The sequence below is a fragment of the Spea bombifrons genome, chromosome 2 (assembly GCF_027358695.1).
Source record: "Spea bombifrons isolate aSpeBom1 chromosome 2, aSpeBom1.2.pri, whole genome shotgun sequence".
Classification (NCBI taxonomy): Eukaryota; Metazoa; Chordata; class Amphibia; order Anura; family Pelobatidae; genus Spea; species Spea bombifrons.
In genome coordinates this window covers 17,764,222-17,788,124 of record NC_071088.1, presented here as the reverse complement: position 1 = coordinate 17,788,124, position 23,903 = coordinate 17,764,222, and the positions used below count along the sequence as shown (strand labels likewise).

Here is a 23,903-nt window from a genome sequence, read left to right as displayed (position 1 = left end):
CAGTAGTAAATAAGGACAATGTACATCATTTCCTTGATTCAAGAATTTTGGGAAGAAAAAACATTTCTATGTTTATGTTGCAAAATCTGGGAATCATTAAAATTCTTGATTCTGGAATGTGCGCCAGATTCTCTTTCCTCTGTTCCTGATAAAGAAATATCAGGAACCTCCACTGGCTAAAAAGGGACAACGAGAATAATAAATATTTGTTGAACTTGTGTGTCAGCATTAGAGATTCTACTTGTCTAATGTAGACAAGTAGTTAAGTCAGTCAGATGTTTTCGACTGTTATCAAGCGCAACTGTTTGGAGATAAACAGGAGAGTTATTGTTTGTGAACTGCGATTTGACCTCATTATTACGTGATTTCCTCAGGGGTACAGAAATCTGCCATCCTTTCTGTTACTACCATGATAAAAAAAGGACAGTGAGTAGTATCATGCTAATAAAACCTTTTAAACAAACAAGACAATCACTTCCTGAATTGCCCTGGCCAACCTTTGCAGAGGAGTGCAAAGGCTAAAGATATAGGTGCTGATATCCAAGATTACTGGAAAGGACCGCATTCAGTTGTGGGATTTTCAGCTCAGGGAGAAAGATGCCAGGTGCCATTTGGCTGTTTTGTGCGTCGGTTATTTTGGGCATTTGTACTAGTCAAGATGTTACCAGCGAAGCCAGAGATTTCCTACAACGGTTCGATGCGTTAGCTGAACCTCTGTATCATGAATCTGCACTGGCACAGTGGGAGTATAATACCAACATCACAGATGAGAATGCTGAAAAAATGGTATGTAGGGATCTTCTAGATCTGTGTGATTTGTGGATGAAGTTTTATTGTATTGCCACTATTTTGTTATATTATTTAAAACTTGACCTAAAGATATATATAACATGATGCATAAAGGAATAAAACCAATGGATACATGTTAACAGAGCTCAGAAAGAGACTGTGTGAAAGGACTTATAATATAGAGGAGATGTTAAGGTACTGTCAGATTTAATGTATAATAAATGTATTAAAAAGTATGACATGGCATGACCTCCTGGAAACTTAGTTCTAAATTAAGCATGTTTACTATAAATGAGTGCTTGTCATACCCACAGGTTTACAGTATGTTTGTGATCCGTTTCAGTCATACATGGACTGTTCACTTTTGGACTGTTTAACATTTTCTCTCAAGGTTTTTAATTCTTACTGGTATTTTATTCCATGAAATGGTGAAAACCTTATGTGAACGTTACTAATACTAGTAGGGAATGCAATGGCAGGTAGGTACTAGGTCAGACATTAAAGGGAAGAGCAGGGGTGAGGTCACACAGGCCCAATACCCACCAGGGAAAAAATCCAAGAAATGCAAGACGCAAGACAAAAAGGTCAGATAGGCCAAAGCTTGGGTCAGATGGGCAAACGGTTGGGTTAAGGATCATATAGGGCAGATAAGGACCCAGCCAAGGGTTACAAAACCAGAAGGATGGATAACGGAGGGACGCCACAGAAAGGCCAAACAGAAAATGGCTGTGTTGGAACAACCACCAGGCCACAGGAGTGCAGAACACCAGCTTTAACATAAAACAGTAGATGCTCCTCACGCTCCGTCCTCTGGATACTTTGTGTTATAGACCAATCATTTCTAATTTTGTGGATTTTCCTCAGCTTGCTTGTGATGCCTGTGACGCTGACTTTTGGCCTGTTTATTGACTTGGATTATTTCTTTACTTTGTTACTGCGCTATGTCTCATTAGTCCAAATGTCTATTATGAAAAATGTGTAGCCTATCACATAATTTAACTATAACTGTGTCAACTTCCTACCAAGACACGCACAATAACTGCACTTCTGACATTAAGGTAATCATACAGTTAAATTTGATTACACATCTTGGCCACACGTTCTTTAGGTGTACTGGTGATTGCAGCATTCATGTTGATCTATAGGTAATACAATATCTGGTTTAAGGATGGCTTTGACAGTTTGACCACTGAGCAATTCAACCAATGATAAAGAAAATATTTTCTACCTTTTTATAACCAAGACACCAGCCAAGCAAATGTCAAGTGTATTGAGTGCAATGATTTTCTTTCATAGAAAATATATATTTTGCACTAATCTCGCATGAATGTAGTTAAAGCCATAAATGTTCATGGAAGATCTTGTAAAATGCTGTGATGGTTTCTAAGAATAAAAGTGTTAGGTTACACTGTAACCAACACTGCAATATTATGTACAGTATACTGTATATATGACAACTTTTTGTGGCAAACCAATTAGGAATGAACATATCTCAGATTGTCTGATAACTTAAAAGCTTATACAAAATTGACTGAATAACACTTTTGATGTTTATTTCATATTTTCTACCAAAAATATCATATATACAGACACAATAAGATCTTGAGAAGTGGAGATTAGATTCATACTGGGAGAATGGGGTGGTTGGGCCTGGGAATATTAATATTGAAACATTTGCTAGTTTGTGGTGTTACACAAAGAAGACTACAGAGCATTGACCATAAATAGAACTATTTGGTTGCCATAAAGTCAGTCACTATAATGTAATATTGTTTATGAACTGTTAAAGAGTTAATATGAGAAGAGTCTCGGGTAAGCTCATTTACAAAATTCCCTTTTGTAAACTTGCCAGCATGGCCCTCTTTACCTAATTTATCGGTTTGTCTTAGATGAAGCACTGCGTAGATTATTGGCGCGATGTAAATAAAATATAATAATAATGACAATAATGTTATATTGCTCTAATATATATATATATATACCCACATTTTACTTAAGCTAAAAATCAGTTTATAGAGAATTTGTTTTTTTAGTGTAGATACACAAGGTGTGAATATTATTATAGGCGCTAAGCAAGCGAATAACCCACTGACCTATAAAAAGTCTTAACAGCTTTTAAACCATAAAAAGTGAGATTGGCTGTTTAGAAGGGATACCAGTTATAGGACAAGCCATGTTACACAAAAGTGAAACAAGCAGTACCAAAGAGAGTTTTAAATAAGATTAACCATTTTCAAACCTTTTATCTAGTTCCGTTTTAAATATTTCATGCAACATCTATCAGCAGATAACATTATTTTAATACAGAGCATTAAATTAACATGAGAAAATCATGGGTCCACTTTGACCAGATTAAAAATGATCACTACATTTTATACTTTAAATGGTATTAAATATGTTTTAATTCATACCGATGAGAAATTAGTTTGCAAATCTACCTTATAATAAAGCATACCAGACCCCACAACACAATACAGTCATCCAGATGTTTACACATCAATTATAAAAATGTTGCTTTTCCTAGCAATTTAGCGGCACCAGAACAGACCAAGTTGCTTGTTCTTTAAATAGCAAATACATTGACATGAGATCTTTGATCGCTCACTTACACAGATCTGCTTGACAATGATCCCAAACAGTTAGGAAGCTTCCAAACTACTGCAATCATATTCCCGGCTCACAATTCACATGATTGATTTACTACATAATTGGAAATTAATCGTTTACTTCATGCATACATGTTATTGCAGTAAAATAAATTGCTTGTACTTTCCTTGAAAAATAGTCAGCATAATTTTTTACACAATGTTACTTAACTAAGAAGAGACTCTGGAAAATATTAACTTAAATTAGGTATCTATATCTAGCACAAGTTTTTAGAGTGCTTAGAACAAATTTGTCATTGATGATTCACAGCATTTATACACCTCAGCATAAAATGTGAAGTTGTACATCAGAGTAATGTTACGACAATTTTTAAACACTCCTCATTGTTGAGATTTCTTATTACAACAAATTTGTATGAAACGAGGGTCATTTACTGTGGTAAAAATATGAGATATTGTATAAAACTTTCAAAAACCCTTGAAGTAATGGCAGGGGAAATAAGTGTATTTATGAGTTAATTGTTCCCAGTTCTGGCTTAGTCTTATGGCGGCCAGTCCAGGGGACGGTAGGCCCTCTTCGGCATAACAGGTAGACCCAGGCTCCCTGCAATGTTATTTCTCAATTGGCCAATTTAAAGGAGATCACTGATCTCTCCAACCAGTCCATTATGGAGGGCTGTGTAGAGTCGGCACAGTCCTCCACAGTTTTCTTACATGCTGCACTTCCTTTACAAAGTGGTGTGCTGGGGTATGATGTCATATCCCGACACACAGAACTAAAGATAGGAGCAGGGAGGGGGTAGCAGGTGACGCTGCCCTGGGTTAGCCCTATGGCAATGCTGAAGGTAAATATAGAGGCAAAAGGTGATAATTGTTGACCTTATTAGCATGCATCTACCCAGAATTCCTTGTGGTTGTGGCAGCACCATGAGATTTCTGAGGGAACAACAAGCCTTCTGGCTTGTCTGGTTTCTGTAGATGAGTGTTTAATAATGCTTGTACATACCCCTAAATTTTAGTGGAAGGGTTTTCCATCACCTTTACCCACCATAACTTATGTAATGGTATTTCGGAGGTAAATACATAACTGAGGGTCAAAGACCTTAGTAATAGGGCAAAGTCCCCATGATTGTGGTTACAGGCAAGTTGTTGTGATTATGGTCATGATGAACAAAGAAGTCCGTTCCTTCTTCAGCGTCACACAGGCCCCCTTCAGAGCACTCCCGCCAAGAAGCCTAAGTTCAGACACCATGAGGGTATCAAATCATGTACGAGCAGTTTTTGTCTTGCATGAGGCACCAAACCTGTATTACTTCTAATCAGGGGCGGGCTGGGCCGGGGGGCAGGGGGGCAATTGCCCCCCAGGCCGCCCGAAATCTAATCTAAATGGCCGCTGGGTGCTGATGCCGCCGGCCGGCGCTACTTTAATACTTTTTTAAAAATTTAATATGGAAAGTTTTCCAGCGGTCTGATGGCCGCATAGTGATGGGAGCAGCGTGAGGGGTGAAAGGTGAGTGCGAGGGGGCGGAGCCACTTCACTTGACTTGCCCCCCAGGCCTTAGGCTGCCAGCCCTCCCCTGCTTCTAATCCATGGTCTTCCCAACTGTCTGGAGCCCACTATGGACACTATGGAGGTTTACAGGAAAGCAAAGAAAAAGGCTAAAGCTGGGGAGAGAGGATAAAAAGGCTAAGTGGCCAAATGAGTGAAGGATACAGAGGGACTGGAAAAATCGCAGAATCTGGGGGTAAACAGTATATTGATGGATAGTTAGCAGAAAATATGCCAGACTATAGGAAGAGGAAAAGGTGGGGATTCTGGGGAAAATGGCAGGTGGGTGGAAAGGAAGACCATGGATAGGCCAAGCAAAAGTAAAATGAATGTAGTAGAGATAATCTTGGATGGGGTTTAAAAGTGAGGGATGGGGGATGAAGTGCAAAAAATGTACTACAGCTTTATTTCTAATTTAATTACTTTCTAAAACTGTTAACATGATGGAAAGTACATGTAAAGCAACTATGTACTATACTCTGACAATAAGATAAGACAGTTAGTTCTCCATCACATAATGTTGTTGCATTATTCACATACACTGCTCATTTTTATCACGGGGTCAGAAACTCATTTTCAGTATTCGGTTTTAGCAGTATTACCCTTGTTTAATTATTTCTTCCTGGGAAAAGCTAGAACTTTAGCCTGGACTCAGCTAGTTTTGTAAGGATCTTTTGAGTCAGTTTATTGTCTTTGTCTTTATCAGGTACAATCACATTGATGCAATGAAACTCTGGCCCTACTTTTACATCAGCAGATTGAATCCTACGCTTGCTACTTAATTTAAATTTGATTGTGGTGTTTGAATCCGAGCCAGACCTCATAAAAAGATTGTATGATTAGTGCTGAGTTTAGATTAATCAATATTATTCCATACTATCGGACCAATTTGGGCCAAAGAATCCTGGGCTGTTTCCCTGTGCTAGAGCCAATCACAATAAAAGAAAAAAAAATACACCCCAATGTATGAGTTACCTACAAAATAGTTCAAAGAAAATAACAAAAAACCCACACAAATGTTCTTTGTGGGTTATTGAAAAGTCTTAAGAAACAATGCTCTTGTGTGGCAGAAAGATAAATTAGATCTATAAATGTATATACCCTATCCTACAGAAAGATCTGTTATGGTAGCTAGATAAGGGAAATGTAGAATACAAATCATTTTGAAGGCAATTTGAGGGTCCGGTTACAGATGAAGACCAGCTAGAGAATTACTCTAGCATAAAACCTTACTCCACATGGACATTAGCACCTGAGTGATGCCCTAAAACCAAGTAAACCTGCCCTGATTATTTTTGGGTGCCTGACCAAAGACAACGTCCCAGCAGCCGCAGGACTCCCATGACCCCTGTTCCTCCTGCGGCTAGTTAGGATATGATTGTATGCCTGTGTTCTCCACAGAACACATAGCCCTGGTGCAGTATGCTATGTAGGCTGTGCCAGTCCTTGTTACCAGCATTTAGTGCAATAAGGCTCTCTTCCCACAGTTTGTGGCAGAGGGACTGATGGTCTCATGGAGCTGCTGCTCTGGGCCATAATATGCCACTGGTCTTTAGGGATCAAACACGTTAACAAGTTAGTTCTTTGTTATAATAGTTATGGGTAAATGGTGTTTTGATTTCTAATTCTCACAGGGTTACTGAGTGAGCTTAATATCTATTCTGTAGTGTGTAACTCTAATGTGTTATATTACAAGGTCTTCCAGATTATTGATTTTCATTTAATGGGACCATTAAACCTACTCAATGTGTAACCTTTTATTTTGTTTGTTTTGTTTCTTATTAAGATTATACAGTCTATTGTAGTTTATATGATATACCATTTAGTAGTGATGTCCATATTTCTAAAGAAATAATATAAATTTTCAGTGCTTTGGTTATACACTATATTTATATTTGTAAACATAAATATTAAGTATGTGTTTTCCGTGAATGTACATGCTTACCTTATACCTTGCAGCCATTATCTGCAAATCCTATCTATGGTTTTCTCCTAATTTCTGGAAAGATCTTTATTTCTTATTCCTGCCATAAGTATCCGGCTATTCATTGTATCTAAGTAAAAACAATGTCTCTAATTTCAGAATCAAGCAAGTGCCAAGTGGTCTGCATTTTACAAGGAAGCAAGTGACAATTCATCAAGATATCCACTTGATCAAGTGACTGATCCTGACGTCAAACTGCAGCTCATTTTCCTTGGTGGAAAGGGATCTGCAGTATTACCATCTGACAAATACACACGCGTAAGTACAGGTACTTTGGGCTGAGATATAAGAAAACTAAGAACAAGATCCCCAAACTATGATGTCAATAAGTTAGAAGCATTCATGCCCATTTTTCTTCGGGGATCAATGAGCATGAATGAGAACTCTCTGGGTTTGACCGGAGACTCCAGTTGAAGCGCTGTCACTTTCCCCCAGGCAAGGGAGTGGCATTTGGCTCAACCCACTATCCCTCCTACTCTCAGCACACTTAAGGTAGCTTGGGGCTAGCTCCACCCCATGTGCAGCTAGCTCCTCCTCCATATATGTTAACCCCACCTCCTCTACCCCCACATGAAGCCACTCCGCAAGGATAAGGAGAGCTCCAGGTGGCCCATCATGGGAAGTTCCCGGGTATGTCAATAAAGCACACATTGTAGAGAAATATACCGTATTTGCTCGATTATAAGACGAGGTTTTTTTCAGAGCAAATGCTCTGAAAAATACCCCTCGTCTTATAATCGGGGTCGTCTTCTAATCAGACCTCAAATAGAGGTCTGATTAGGAGACTAAGATCCAGATCCCCCGCACCGCTGCAGGGGACCTGGATCCTCCTGTCGTCGCCCCCCCCCCACACACACACTTACCGGTGCTTCCGGAGGTGAAGTTGGCAGCGGGGGTTTGTATGCGTCCGTCGCAAATACCTTCCCCGACTGTCAGAGATCATTGTTCCAGAGTTCCTGATCTCTGACAGCCGGGGAAGGTATTTGCGACGGACGCATACAAACCCCCGCTGCCAACTCCACCTCCTTCCGGCTGCCGCGGAATGAGACGTCAACCCGCTGCCCCGGCAATACACCAGGAAATTGGAAGCACCGGTAAGTAAGTAAGTGTGTGTGTGTGTGTGTGTGTGTGTGTGTGTGTGTGTGTGTGTGTGTAGGGCATTTCTGGAATGCCTTACACCCCTATATGCCACTCTGGCACTTAGGGGGTTAAAAGGCATATTATGGGGCAGAGTGGCATATAGGGAGGTATAAGGCATTTCAGGAGGCAGAGTGGCGTTAAGGGGGCATTTAATAGTGCACTCTGCCTCCTGAAATGCCTTATACCTCCCTATATGCCACTCTGCCCCATAATATGCCTTTTAACCCCCTAAATGCCAGAGTGGCATATAGGGGTATAAGGCATTTCTGGAGGCAGAGTGCTCTATATAATGCCTTTTAACTCCCTTAATGCCACTCTGCCTCCTGGAATGCCTTATACCTCCCTATATGCCACTCTGCCCCATAATATGCATTTTAACCCCCTAAATGCCAGAATGGATATAGGGGTATAAGGCATTTCTGGAGGCAGAGTGGCACATAGGGGGTCAAAAGGCATACCATGGGGCACAGTGGCATATAGAGGGTTAAAAGGCATATCATGGGCCACAGTGCCATATTGGTGTGGCAAGCCTGGGGGCAGATGTGCGTAACTGGGGGACAGGTTGGAAAATACAATAGAAAATATAAAAGAAATAAAAACAAAAAAAAAATATTTTTCTCAATCATAGCTTTTATTAAAAAAAATAGTTTACATGAATTAACATTTACTGGTAAAACTTTTTTCCTTTAGGGTCGTCTTATATTCAGGCTTTTTCTTTTTTTCCTAAGTTAATATTCAGATTTTGGGGGGTCGTCTTATAATCAGGGTCGTCTTATAATCGAGCAAATACGGTAAATGCCCTTTTGCGAGCTAAATAAGTGATGTTTCACCAAAAAATAATCCACATTTATTAAAATAAAACAAAAAAAAACTTCATATGCGTTATAGATAAGTTATTTTTATTTTTTCACAGCTGAATCAAATTTTAAATGAAATGAGTACAATCTACAGTACAGAAACCGTATGTAAACCGGATGGATCGAACGAGTGTTTGCCATTTGAGCCAGGTATGCAGACATAATACCAGATGGTTTCCTCTATTCCTCATATGCGATGCATTTAATATTTACGCCTCTTGGTCGCATCGTGCTTCTGTGGTACAATAATTACAGTTTTTCTCTGGTATAAACTGTGGTCTCCCACCTCCTGTAGTGTACACTCTTTGAGCAGGGTCTTCCTCGACATTTGTTTCTGTAAGTCCAAATTGCTATGTGATGCATCACTTATTGTGTCCTGTGTACCCCTTGTACAGCGCTGCAGAATATGATGGTGCTATATAAATCAATAAATTAAAATATTCTGCACTTGTGGAACATGAACATAAAGGGGTCATTTGCTTAAGATATGATAGCTATGCCTAGAACTGTTAAGAAAAAAATATTTGGGAGAAAGTTAATGGCTGGTTTTATTTAAAGGTCACTGTAAACATAGGATTATTGTATCCACCGTAGAGGGCGTAAAACATAATGGTAATATTATTTTAGATAAACCAGCTGCGATATAATGTATTTGTATTTTGTACACACAGGGCTGGATCGGATAATGCTCGAAAGTACTAATTATCATGAAAGGTTGTGGGCCTGGGAAGGCTGGAGAGCAGAAGCCGGCAGGAAAATGAGACCCCTTTATGAAGAATATGTAGAACTGGAAAATGAAGCTGCACGTCTTAATGGTGAGCGTCAGTGAAAATGATATCATTAAATTAGACTTTTAATAGCGCATTCCTTTACAATAGTACATATCCTGAACTTGTACATTAGTTAAAATCTGCCTTTTAAAATGTCTGATTTTCCTTGCAAGGATACGAGGACTATGGAGATTACTGGAGAGGAAACTATGAAACTCTGGATACTGGTAAATATGCCTACAGTCGGGATGACCTAATAGTAGACGTGGAAAGAACATTTCAAGAGGTATTTTTTATTATTATTCCAGTGATTTAATAACTATTTTACAAATCTATATTTAGGAAAAAAATATACATTTACTGCTAAATTGATCCATATAATAGAGTTTACAAATGAAAATAAGCAATATATGTATTTGAAATCCATGAAATGATGAGTGGTTCCCATGATTTGGGGGCTTAATTAAAAAGATTTATGAGGCACCCATCTTTAACACAAATAATAACAATAACAAACAGGTTCAACATTTTAACCTAGGGATATATATATATATATATATATATATATATATATATATATATATAGAAGAACAAGGAATGTGGCCCAGAGACCTGGGGAAGCAGGGGCTTACCTGGAGACATCTAGTCCAACCCCTTCCCATGGATTCTTATATGGCAGCACCTACCATATCCTCATCTAGATACCTTAACAGGAATTTTATTAGATATTAAAAAATAACAGCTATCAAAGAGTAAATAAGAAAAGATTAGGACCAAATACAAGAATCAGTTGGGATTCTAAATTCAAAGGAACATTTTTGTTGTATCTTGACGTTATGATCATGTGATCACTGTCGCTCAATATTTCTGTGTATTTCAGATACTCCCACTTTATAAAGAACTCCATGCATATGTGAGAGCACATTTACAAAAAACATACGGTGCTGAATATATAAACTCCTCTGGGGGCCTTCCTGCTCATTTATTAGGTAAGTATTTTGTCCTGTCTACACGAAATCAATGTACAGAATGGTGAAAATACATATAGCTCCCGCAGATATTTGGAACAAGTAGACGGCAAAAACAAAAAAGTTTAATATTGAATCCCAATGGGTTATGTATACAAAGTTATTTGGTACAATATTTGGAAAGTGGGATGATAAAATCACAGGGAGGTCTTGTATAATAGGGTGCTGTGTATTAAATATCTTGGGTAAAAAAAAAAAAAATAAAAAAATATATATATATATATATATATATATATATATATTACACTGCCAGGAGATGTAGGGGTCTATTCACTAAGCTAGGAGATTTTACTGATTTACTGATTTAATCATACATTATGAAAGCCCAAACCCACTGAGCTTCTCCTGAAAGATGGGTTAAGCTGGCCCTTTATAATGTATAACTAATGTGGGAACATTTCATGAAAAATACAGAATATTAAATAATACTTTGTCTCTGCATTATTGTTTTCAATGAGTTTTAAATTTTTTTGTATATATTATTCTCCTATTTTTAGGTGATATGTGGGGTAGATTTTGGACTAATTTATACCCTCTAGCAGTTCCTTACCCAGACAAAGAAAGTATTGATGTTACTCCTACTATGGTGTCTCAGGTGGGTCACAAGTTCTTTCCTTCATCTAAAAAAGCATGCCTCCCAAAATGTCAAATATCAAAAGAAGAACTTTTGATATCAGCTCAATTCAAATCAAGCTAATTGTAAAGGATAATTATATTTAAGTATTCCATTCCATTCCAATTATATTTAAATGTATGAACAGATTGTATGCAGTGAAGAGGACATTAGGCCATGAAATGTATTTTGTGCACTAGTATTCTAAAATATATGTAAGATTTTAATGAAATAGTTTATGGTTTTCAGGGATGGACAGTGAACAGAATGTTTAGGGAAGCTGAAAAGTTTTTCGAGTCAGTTGGACTCTTCACTCTGTATGAAAACTTCTGGACAAACTCTATGCTCGAAGAGCCCAACGATGGAAGAAAAGTGGTGTGCCACCCTACAGCCTGGGATTTGGGGAATGATGATTTCAGGTATCTTCTATGAAATGTGGATAAGACAAAGAATAGCTATACTAGATACAATGCCAGATACGATTCAGACACATATCAACTTAAGTACTCATGAAAATGAAGTCCCTAGGAACTCTCTTGGAATCCAGGAGTGTTTGGCTAGATCCATCGGCACCTTTGAGGTTTCTTGGTTCAGAGTTGAATTTACATAATTAGCTGAATCCTGGCCCCCTGACAATCAAAATACCCCCTTACATTTATAAACTATACAAGTAATTCTCATAACTCGTAGATGAACTGAATTGTAAGTAAAGTCTTGCTTTCCACCTCATGTGGATTCAAGGATTTATTATTTCTATTATTTATTTCGTTTTTACCATTCACTTATAGGATCAAGATGTGCACAAGGGTAAATATGGAAGACTTTCTAACCGTGCACCATGAATTGGGACACATTCAGTATGATATGGCGTATTCAAATTTGTCAATGCTGTTACGAGATGGTGCAAATGAAGGGTTTCATGAAGCAGTGGGTGAAATCATGTCGCTTTCAGCTGCTACGCCAAAGCATTTAAAGGCTCTAAATCTGTTACCTGACTCATATGTGGATGACACAGGTAAGCATGTACATCCTTTCCTCAAGCAGATGTGTGTAAGGAAGGGTTAGGGAGGTTTTTGATGTCTTCATGGAACTTTGTAGTGGCCCACACCTGATGGATGGTGCAGATTTTTATTATATTTTGGAATGCAGGGGTTTGGACAATAGGTTAGGGAGGGAAAGTTATTTTAAAGCAAGATCAGTATTCAGTCTTTGTTCACTTTTGCATTACCCCTGATGTAGTTGGATATTACTCCATTTCCATATGCTGTTGAGTCTTGAGACAGCAAGTCTTTCATTCAATTTCTATATACATTTCAAAGAACAGTGAAATCTCTCTTGGTTTTTCATAAAATAAATAATCATTGTCTGCACATCCATCATCTCCTGCAGACGTTCATAATGCTGTGTACAAGCTACATCCGCTGCTACCGATCCAGTTGAAAAAACAAAAATCAGGACATTATACTATATTGGTTCAGTAAACGAGTCCCAGAAAATGACCATATTTACAAATTGTTCTTACAGAAACAGAAATCAACTTTTTGCTAAGGCAAGCTCTCACAATAGTTGGCACTATGCCCTTCACGTACATGCTGGAGCAGTGGAGATGGAAGGTCTTCAAAGGCGAAATACCAAGAGAGGAGTGGATGAAGGAATGGTGGAGAATGAAGTAAGTGTTTAAGCAGATTGAAAATCGCTGACCCAAAGGTTAAGACCCAATTGCCCTGACAGCTACAATAGTCTTCGTAATAGCGTAGAATGAGTTAAGCCTAGAAACCAGGTCTGAAGGTATATTTGCTATACTGTGAGTTTATAGGAGAATTGAATATTTCAGCTCCCTGACTAGGCATTATGAAGGGCTGACCACATTGTGATTTTCTGATTTTTCTGAAAGTATCCTAAAAGTAGAATCCCACAGATGAATATGAAATTAAAGTTCGTTTTTTTGTAGACGGGAGTTGGTAGGTGTGGTGGAACCTGTTCCTCATGATGAGACATATTGTGACCCTGCAGCTCTGTTTCATGTGGCCAACGATTATTCCTTTATAAGGTATGTACAGGGTACAGGGTGTGGGGTTGCTGAACATAACTGTCATAGATCAGTAATGACTTTTCACTGTGTTCATAATAAAGTGTTTGACTTCTTTAAAAAGTAGGCATATATTGGTGTTTTAGCAAAGTGAAATGGGGTGTATTTTATCATATACCTAGAATAAAAACAAGATATACTGAGATGCCATCAGTGTTACATACATACATGCATACATTACATTAAAATCATTATTTTGCATGATAGATGTATTAGTTCTTTGCTGATCAGTATGACTTTTAAGTATATGTAATAGGGCTGCATCATAATCGATTAGTTGGCCGATTGTTTTTTCAATTAATCGATTAATCGGATAAAAAATAAAAGTAAATTTTTCATGTATTTAAAAACAGGATGTTCAAAACAAACAGCAGAATAAAAAAAACTTTGAGAAAAATGCATTTCTTGCCACATTGCCTCCTAGATATGCCACATACCCCCAGACATGCCACTCTGCCCTCCCCACATATGCCTTATATACCCTATATGCCTTATAGCCCCTGATATGCCACTGTGCCCCCTGATATGCCGTATACCCCGTATGCCTTATACCCTAGATATGCCACTCTGTCCTCTCCAGATATGCTTTATATACCCTATATGCCTTATACCCCCTGATATGCCACTCTGCCACCCAAGATATGCCTTATACCCCCCCATATGCGTTAGTGCCCTCTGATATGCCTTATACCCCTTATTTGCCACTGTGCCCCCGTGATATGCCTTATATCCCCTATATGCTACTGTGCCCCCAGATATGCCTTATACCCCAGATATGCCCTATCTGTCCCCCAGATATACCCTATCCGTCCCCCAGATATGCCACTGTGCCCCCTATGCCTTATAACCCCCTGATGTGCCACTCCACCCCCCTGATCTGCCACTCTGCCCTCCAAATATGCCTTATAACCCACTATATACCACTGTGCCCTTGATATGCCCCCTCCAGATTTGCCTTATACTCCCAGATATCCCTTGATACGCCACTGTGCCCCCCTGTTATGCCTTATACCCCCAAAATGCCACTGTGCCCCCCAAATATGCCTAATAACCCCTATATACCACTGTGCCCTTGATATGCCCCCTGTGCTCCAGACTCCTTGGTGTCTAGTAGGGGCAGCCGGTGAGACAACCTCTGCTTCTGGCCAGCACTTTTGCTGGAGCTTCTATGACTGAGCACTGGAAAGTCATGTGACACCGGTGCTCCATAATAGAAGCCCCAGAAGAAGTGCCGGCAGTAGCGGAGGTTGTCTCACCGGTTGGGAACGATTTTTATTATCGATTATTAACAATTATTAACGATTATTAACAATTATTATCAATTAGTTGTTGCAGCCCTAATATCCAGCAATATTGTCCATTGTTCTATTTTTTCTTAGCTGCTTTGTTGTATTTTCCTCTCAGATATATGGAAGAGGGAGGCTTAGGGGGATTCAGTTTTTACATTAAATAAATGATTGTGAACTTAATTTGAAGAAGCCAAAAGGAAAGGTCAAAAACAATTAACACCAGGGATGTTAGATTTGATTTTTCACTGGTGCCACTTTGCTTTCCACTTTTATAAAAAATAGAGTGAAATAGATGGAAATAGATAAACAAACAGAAAGGCAGTTCATTTATCTAATGATTGTAGCATTATACCCAGCCCATATGATATTTTGTCCTCGAGATAAACCAATTTTAATTTGCAAGAATAAAGGGGAAAAGACTAAAGTTCTAATTTGTGTTTTTATGTTGTTGAACAGATATTACACAAGGACAATATATCAGTTCCAGTTCCAAGATGCGCTCTGTAAAGCTGCCAATCACGTTGGACCTCTTCATTCATGTGACATCACTAATTCTACTGAAGCTGGTAGAAAGCTCCGGTGAGAAGAAGCCCCCACACACACCCAGCTTGGTTTAAACAATGAGACCACATTACATGTACTGGGGCGCTCTCTTAGACAGCTTTCTGTGTCCCTTCATTTATTCTCAGACAGTTGAAAGTCTATACCAGGGGTAGGCAATCTTCAGCTCTCCTGATGTTGTGGACTACATCTCCCATAATGCTCTTATAGTCGTAATGCTGGCAAAGCATCAAGGGAAATGTAGTTCACAACATCTGGAGAGCCGAAGATTGCCTACTCCTGGTCTATACCATTTCTCAAATAGAAAAATGATGCTTGAATAGTTTGGGTATTATTGGGTGGCTTTTAATGGGGCTATTTGCTAAACTGTTAATCTGAAACTAATCCCAAATGCTCACAAGATACATATTGAAGCATCTAATTCCTTTATTTATTTGAAATTAGATTGTTAGGCAATATATTGAGTGTAAGTCTGGTACAAAGTTTTAAAATTTGAGAGATAAGCAGGAACACTTTACTGGTTACTATAACGAGTGCAACATTTTAAAGTATTTTGTACAATGTTCCAGAACCAGTCTCATGTAACATTATTTCTACAGAAGTCATATAATGTAGTATTCAGGCTCATCTTATGGTGCTTGGATAATAAGCCTTATACTGCATTCTAGAATCAGGACCCTTCATATTTACCAAAAGCTACCCATAAATTTGAAACTTACATGGAGTGTTCTGACTGTTGCTACTAAGATAAGTGAAGGTAGTATGGGAACTCAATCATTTTGATATTTTGTTTAAACAAAAAAAACATTTTAAGTTGGATTGTGGTGAAACTCTTTTTTTAATCAATTTATTTTAATCTGAGTTGTGTCTTCAGCTAAAGTATACAAGCTGCTCCAATAAAGATAAAATGCATTTGAAGAACTTAAAGGGGATAGAAGGTCACTCCTAGATTCTTCAGTTAGTGCTGGGTTTGGACACGGAAGGTAAGGGTAGAAGAAAGGAGATCATGACAGTAAAACAATCGTTTTGCTTGTTTTGACACCATGTGTTAGAACTTCCCAAAGAAAAAGTGAATTCCTTTTCTTTTTCCAAAAACATTATACTGATTAGAGAACAAAGAAAGGACATGCTTGTTTCTTTTAATAAATTCATTGAATCACGCTGCACACTTTCCTATAATCATGTTTCTTTGTAACGATTCACAATGCTTTTTTGTGTGAACAACGTCACAGCATTCTTTCTATAATTATGTTACAGTGCTATGCTTGAACTTGGAAACTCTAAACCCTGGCCTGAAGCACTGGAGAGCATTACTGGGGGAATAAAGATGGATGCCCAGCCTCTGCTTAACTACTTTGCTACATTATATGACTGGTTGGTGGAAGAAAACAGGAAAAATAGAAGAATAGTTGGCTGGGACACAGATTGGGATCCATGTATGCAAAAAAAGTTTTATAACTACGTAATTAAGTGATAATCAGTTAATATTGTTTCATATACAACATTTTATCAATGCACTAAAAAATGTGTACTATGTTATGTTGTACCTTAGAATTGTGCTTTATACAGCAGCACATGGAGGTGGCTCAAGTACAACATGTGCAAATGCAATTTAACCCCTTCAGGACCGGCGTTGGCAAACTGCGTCCTCCCGTGAAGACCGCAGTTTTTTTTAAATATTTAAATTCCGTGCTCGTGATTCGCTGCAAAGCGATCACGTGCACAGAAATGAGGGGGAGTGGCTGCTATGGATTGCTGGGGACACTCAGCGTCAGTAGGAGCCGCCCCTCGCGATCCCAGCGTCCATAGCGATTCACTTCTTTTCTTCCTCTTTCTATATACTTTTAAATTCTCTCATCTATTTCTTTTCTTTTTATATATCTAATCTATCCTCTTCTCTTACTTCACAACCTTATAATTTAATTTAAGTTCCATGGTAGCACTATCACACCAACTTTAATCATATGTTTGCTTACCCAAATGTTTAATTACAGCTCATGTGTGAAGGGGAGATTAAGCCATATGCAATAAATTCACCAAACATATATTGTCTACTGCTAATCTAGAAAGCAAGCAGATTAAAGGCGAAGTGCAAACCTTTGCCTGCATGTGTTATTAATTATTTTTTTTTGCATGTTTTTTTTTTGTGTATAGAGTGATTAGTTCAACAATTTGATCTGGTGACATATTGTTGTTATTATTATTATGATTATTATTTTTATTACATATTATGTTTTACTTTTTTTTTTAGACACTGATAATTTAATCAAAGTGAGAATAAGTCTAATAGCTGGCCTTGGAGATGATGCGGTAAGGAACAATTAGAACAGAATGGAGAAAATTTAAGTTATTTTTAATATGTGCAATTTGGCTTATGTATAGAGTGGTAGGAAAAATGGAACGACAGCAGAAGTGAATATGCCGGTTCTAAAGCTGCTGCCAATCTCTGAATGTTCATAACCAGCACTTGAATACCCACAGGGTGACCAAGATTTATGAGGTTTTATCTTTACATAAGTTATGGTGGGTAAAGGTGATGGAAAACCCTTCCACTTAAAATGAAGGGGGTAGTAGAAGCATTATTAAACACTCATCTACAGACACCGGACGAGCCAGAAGGCTTGTTTTTCCCTCAGAAATCTCATGGTGCTGCCAGAACCACAAGGGAGTCTGGGTAGGCATATGCAAATAAGGACAACAATAATCACCTTTTGCCTCTATATCCACTTTATACATGGATCCCTTGAAAGTAATTGCCCGCTGTACAAAACAGCCTTTGACAAAACTTGGGCAAGAGGTGCAATAGCCAGATCACCGCTCATGGACAGCTGTTTCGTCCTTAATGGGACTCGTCAGCATGAGGTTGTGACACTGGCTTCATACTTGAGGCTTGGGGTAGCCGGAGAAATGCCATGACATAAGTTTTATCTTAACACCAAGAAGTCTACCAGTTGGTTATTCTTACTGTTTACATATTGTAATGAACCAGTTTGGCCACTAGATGCCTAATTGCTTAAGTAAACCCAAGATCTCTTGAAGAAAGATTTTTTTTCATCTTGTAAGGAAAAGCAGAATGCAAGTAGTCTACTCTGTCACATTGTAATAAGTAATAATCCACTTATATGGATATGGATGGCGTAAAGTAATAAAGAACCCAAATAATGCATGCCACGTGGATTCCAGACAAAGTCGTGGCCTTTAGTGTAGAGAGGTTTATTTGGTGGCAATGTATAGGCTGTTGTCTCCAGTTACTATTTTTAATGAAAACAGCCCTGAAAGCGTCAAAGCATAAAGGTATTTTTTAAGTTTGTTTTCAAAAGTAACATGTTTTTAACGTGATTCTATCCCATCAGACATTTTTAAACAGGAGATTGAATGTGAAAAAAATGCATTTTTAGATTACACATACATATATATATATATATATATATATATATATATATATATATATATATATATATATATAAATCATTAGTGTATTTTGGTATATTTATTTGGTATATTTGTGTACAGAAAATACTCACTACCGTATTTTAATTATACATTTTATTTTTGCAGTACACATGGGATAAAAGTGAAAAATACTTGTTCCAGGCATCTGTCGCATATGCCATGTCCAAATATTTTGCTGTAGAAGAAAATAGGGATCTTGATTTTAGGCAAGTAATTTCGGTACCCGATCGGTTGATTTGTTTAAAAAGACTTACATTTCCTAAACAAAATGACCTTTATGTTTTCCTGCTTTGGTTGAGTTGATATAGCAAATTTCTGTGTATTATTTCTATAATGGGAAGCTTAATATATTTGCATTCTTTTGTACCTGAATAATAACTGATTAATATAAATAATATTAATATAAACATTGAGTATGAACTTAATAGGATATTATGCAATTCTGTGCCGCTTTGTGTTTTTTGTTTTGAGGATTAGCTAAAGCAACTAGTTTCAGGTTGACTTCAAGGTCTTCTTTATAATAGGCAATACAAGTGACTAAATATACATACATCAAGTATAGCTTGTACTATACTTGATGTATGAGTATACAGAAATGTACACAATGCTAAACCCAGTTTTTTAGAGCCATATGGACTCCCTCCAGCCCAACCCTAGCCTGCTCAATAAGGCCAATACCAACCAACCCTCCTGATCACAGAGGCTAACGTGCCAAGTCTGTCATGTATAGACTTGCTTTTGCTTGGAGGAATACTATTACATAGTTATAAAATTACTTGAGTTTAAAAAAAAGACACAAAGTCCATCCAGTTCAACCCCTCCAGGTGCTCATATCTGTTAGTACAGAAGAAGGCACAGACACCAGCAATTAGCTTTTTTTTTTACTCCAAAAGCCACTGAAGCTAAATTAGAAGGGCACCCGACCTATTTTTGAAACCACTTCGCTCATCACTCCTTGTTGCTTATCAGTACATTAGTGTTACAAACATTTATATCCAAAGTTAGTGTGTTTAATATGTAGGGCCAAACACCAATCAGACTTTGCTAAATTCATGATTTTAAACAGTAGAACCCCTGGCTACTCACATATCAGGGAACTTGCTAAAGCTAGACACCTGTAGCTCTCCCTCTCCTACTTCTTATTTCATCATGATGTCTTGTTTTATGAGGCAAAAATTTTTTTTTTGTAATATATATATATATATATATATATATATATATATATATATATAGTAGATTGTGTGTGTATGTGTGTGTGTGTACATCATATTGTTAAGCTATAATTAACAACATATTGTCTTTCTCAACTGCTCAGAACCAGCAATGTACATATCAGCAACGAGACCCCAAGAATCTCATTCAAGTTCTACGTTTCAATGCCAGGGACGAGTGGAATTGAAATAGTGCCCAAAATGAAAGTTGTGGATGCCATTCGGTATAACGCTTTTGCTTTATTTTTCATTTTTAGACAATTTCAGTAAATTATAGTATATGAAATGTACCTTCATGTATCCTGACCTAGGCAAAAGGGGGTGGGGGGGTTGTCCTCTTGGGTGATCATGTCCTCCTGTAACCTGCTTCACAATGGGCCGGTTCCAAGGTAGATCCATGATCTCCCCAAACCGTGATATTTATGCTATGGAGGTTGTGCACGGTCTCCATAGACTTCATTAAAAGGAGCTGCATGCTCCAGCATACAAGACCATTTTCCATTTTTTCTTGAGCTTTCTCAAGAACATCTAAATCCTTCTGGAGACTCCAGTACTCCCAGTTCTCTAGCAGAAGTCTGACCAGTGATCTGTAACGTGAAAGAACCACCTGCAACCTAGCACTCTGATTGCATTTTTACTGCGTTATATTACTATTATGTTATAGTGCCTGTTGTCTTTTTTCTTTATAATGCAGAAAACTGAGTAACAAATATATGTTCTGCTCTGGCCTAGGCCTGACCCAGGCTATGCGCTGGGATATGATCCTAGTTCTCCATTTACTAGGAACATGTGGTGCTGGGTACTGAGTGCTATAGAGGCTGTGTCAACTAGCCAAAGTCCTCAATTATTTATTCATATAATATATTACTATATTCATATATTATATTATTAATTGAAACTTAATTTAATTTTTCACATTTTTTGTATAATTACTATACCCAGTTTTTGACCGCTTATATTTTTCATATTTGGTTCCGTTTTGTATATTTCTGTTCATTGCTAAACTCAAATTCTACTTGATTTTATTTAGTTAGGATGCATTTAGTCTAAAAACCAAATACAGAACTGATAGCTTGGGAGAATATATTCATATAGAATATATTTCATAAGCGAAAAATGGTTAATTATTTGTAATTTTACATGGAGATTATCTTCTCTACATGCATGCAAAGGTTTGGTAATACTTATTAGATTATTGTGAGACATTTCTCCATGTACTTTTCATACAGAATGTCAAAAGGAAGAATCAACAGTGCCTTCATGCTGGACGATTACAGTTTGGAATTTTTGGACATTCCTCCCACGTTAGCATCTCCGTCCCAACAATCATTCGAAGTGTGGCTGGTGGTCTTCGGAGTAGTGGCAGCAATTATTGTTACTGCTTTGGTTGTCCTGATTGTGCTTGGGCAAAGAGATAAGAAAAAGTAAGTTAAAGAATGTTAATGTTTTGTTGCCAGGACATTTAGTGTCTCTCTGTAACTGCTGAAAGTGCTACCCAAGTGCAGGTTACTTGGCATTGATTTACTCTAGAATTTGGCTGAAAATGAAGATACATGAGAGTTTGGCTTTTAAATTTGCCAAATGACATTAAAAATAAGGGGGGGGTCGCTATCAAAGAGTTTAGCATCTAAAATGAATGTGTCCATTGTATTAATGTATTTATTAATTATTTAAAGCTAGCTATAGTATGGATCTATTTTTTTCCTGTATGTGTATGTGTACAGTGTTAAAGTGACTGTAAGTAAGCGTATGAGAACAGGGGGTTATGGTAGATGTCATATGGCTTAGCTATACGTTGGTTTCTTTCTGATACATATAGTTTGCATTATTTAATCCCTTGAGGACCAATGACATGCCAGATGCATCACAAAATGTCCTTAGATGACAAATGATATACGTTGTATGTCATGGGTTAAAATGAGATCCCACGGCAGGTTACAGGAGGATGTTTTTTCGCTTTTAAAATAAAAACACATAAAAGGTAAGAAAATAAGTATTTAAAGGAAAAAGCCAAGACATCATAAGGGATGGTCTATAGTTACAAGAAAGACCTCTTGGGCAGAGACCCTGGGTATGTCTAGTCTTGAACAGTACAAAAAAAGAAAAGGCGGGAAAAAAGTGAAAAATAGTTTTTCCCCCATAAGGGGAAAGGCCACTGAAATCACGTTAGATTAGGTGGCTCCACCATGGCATCTTTGGTGTCGGTCAAATCCGGTGCTTTGTACCGTGTTTCTGTGCCTCTCTGCTTTCTGTGTCGCAGTACATAATTAAAAGTTTGTGGATGCGTCCAAGGCTGCTCAGTGGCCTTACCAGCAGTGCTCAAAATAAAAGGTGATGAGCTAACCACATAATCCCAATGAACGTGCGCCCTGGCTGGGCCATAGCACAGGGGGCTCTTAGCAGACCTCGAGGGTCCATGCTATCTCAGCCAAACTTTCCCTCTCTCACAGGCACTCACTCGATCACATTCGCACATAGTGTACTTAAATCTAACACAAATCATTTTTATTCATTTTAGATTACGGAAAGCCACACGAGACAATGAAGCGGGAGCAATTAACCTAGCAGATAATGAAACATCATCTAAGTATAGTTCTGATGGAGAAAAAAATGACGCATATGAGGAGGAAGACAAGCTGCCACAGACCGCACTTTAACAATCCCCGATATAATTCATTAAAACTTTTTTTCTTTGTGCTGCTTGTGGTTTTATTGTGTCAGGATTCTCCAAAAGGTGCCTGTACCTCATTTCATGAAATCCTGAGAGTAACACATTGTCAAGGACTGTTTCTCGTGAAATGTAATAAAATACATCAACAAATAGCTAATGCTGTCTAAACACGTACTATTAACATTCGACGTAGTATGCTTGTTAATCTGATTTGTATATACAGCCAAGGAGAACTCTTCACTATTTTTTTTATTCATAGTATCAGATTAAAAATACATTTTAAAACATATTGGGCAGTTTCTTTTTTTAATACAATTCTAGGTTTTGCAAAATATAATGTTTCAGGCTGCTGCATAATTAGCCATTTGTATGTGTTCTGGCTCTGTTACCTTGACCCAATCTATAAGACACAAGCAGGACTTCACAAGCACTGGCATAACGAATAAAGAAAAGGAAAAAGCAAAAGGAAATAAAACCAAGGCTTGGTCAATTGATACAAGAAAATGTGAAATTATCCAGTGCCTATACCATACACCAGCAGCACCAAATATCTGTATGTTTCCCTCAATCACACAAAATAATAATTATAGAATAAAATATTTTTTTAATATTGTGCCCTTTAATTATATATCTGATATGGATAGAAATACAATCTTTAGACTTTATCCCTTTGTTGTAAGATTTTCCAAAAATATAATAAATGAGGGGAAAAAAAATTGTGTAGTAAAAAAAAAAAAAGCTTTTATACATCTGGAAGTGTGGAGAGGAGATGGAAGTGATTGATTTGAAGTGACTATAGCACGTCAACTAAAATATGAGTGCATAATTAAAACAACAAAAGGGTCCATAAAGAAGGTAAACATTTTTTCACTTGTTGGACGCCATATATAGCAACTCTAGATAGAACTATCTGGTTATCTTTATTTAATACCTTCAGAACCACATACTGGTACTGTCTACAGGTACTTAAAGGTATACATCCAATAAGCAGTTTTTTATCTGTATAACTTCTGGGCTGGGGGTTCTGGAGCGGCCTGGGGGGTCCTGACAATGGAGACTCCTGTTGACTTGTCTTAACTATGCTAATGTTGGTTTGTAATTCCTTGGACCCTGAGGTCTATATCAATAAGTAATTTTTTATATCCAATTGTACTACCACCTATGTAAACTCTTATCCTTATATCTGTTCATCCACCTTGGATGTGGATCACTGATGTAGCATTGTATGAATACTATTTAACCATGTGGCTATGTCTCCTTCCAATAAAAAAACTATGAAAAAAAAATACAAAA

At 37.6% G+C, this 23,903-nt stretch overlaps 1 protein-coding gene and 1 long non-coding RNA gene across 3 annotated transcripts in view; one reads left to right on the top strand and one right to left on the bottom strand.

Annotated features, from left to right (window-relative positions):
- The window catches only part of LOC128474605 (uncharacterized), a 208,478-nt gene that overhangs the window by 77,628 nt on the left and 106,947 nt on the right, over nucleotides 1-23,903 (bottom strand). The window lies entirely within an intron of this gene.
- On the top strand, nucleotides 549-23,903 carry ACE2 (angiotensin converting enzyme 2). Its single transcript, XM_053456950.1, has 18 exons — nucleotides 549-786; nucleotides 7,028-7,186; nucleotides 8,982-9,075; nucleotides 9,597-9,740; nucleotides 9,869-9,981; nucleotides 10,576-10,684; nucleotides 11,221-11,318; nucleotides 11,586-11,755; nucleotides 12,125-12,351; nucleotides 12,861-13,005; nucleotides 13,288-13,386; nucleotides 15,171-15,293; nucleotides 16,533-16,711; nucleotides 17,527-17,585; nucleotides 18,834-18,934; nucleotides 20,044-20,163; nucleotides 21,169-21,363; nucleotides 22,458-23,903. The coding sequence occupies exons 1-18, from the start codon at nucleotides 598-600 to the stop codon at nucleotides 22,594-22,596; spliced, it is 2,463 nt and encodes an 820-aa protein (XP_053312925.1). The 5' UTR covers nucleotides 549-597; the 3' UTR covers nucleotides 22,597-23,903.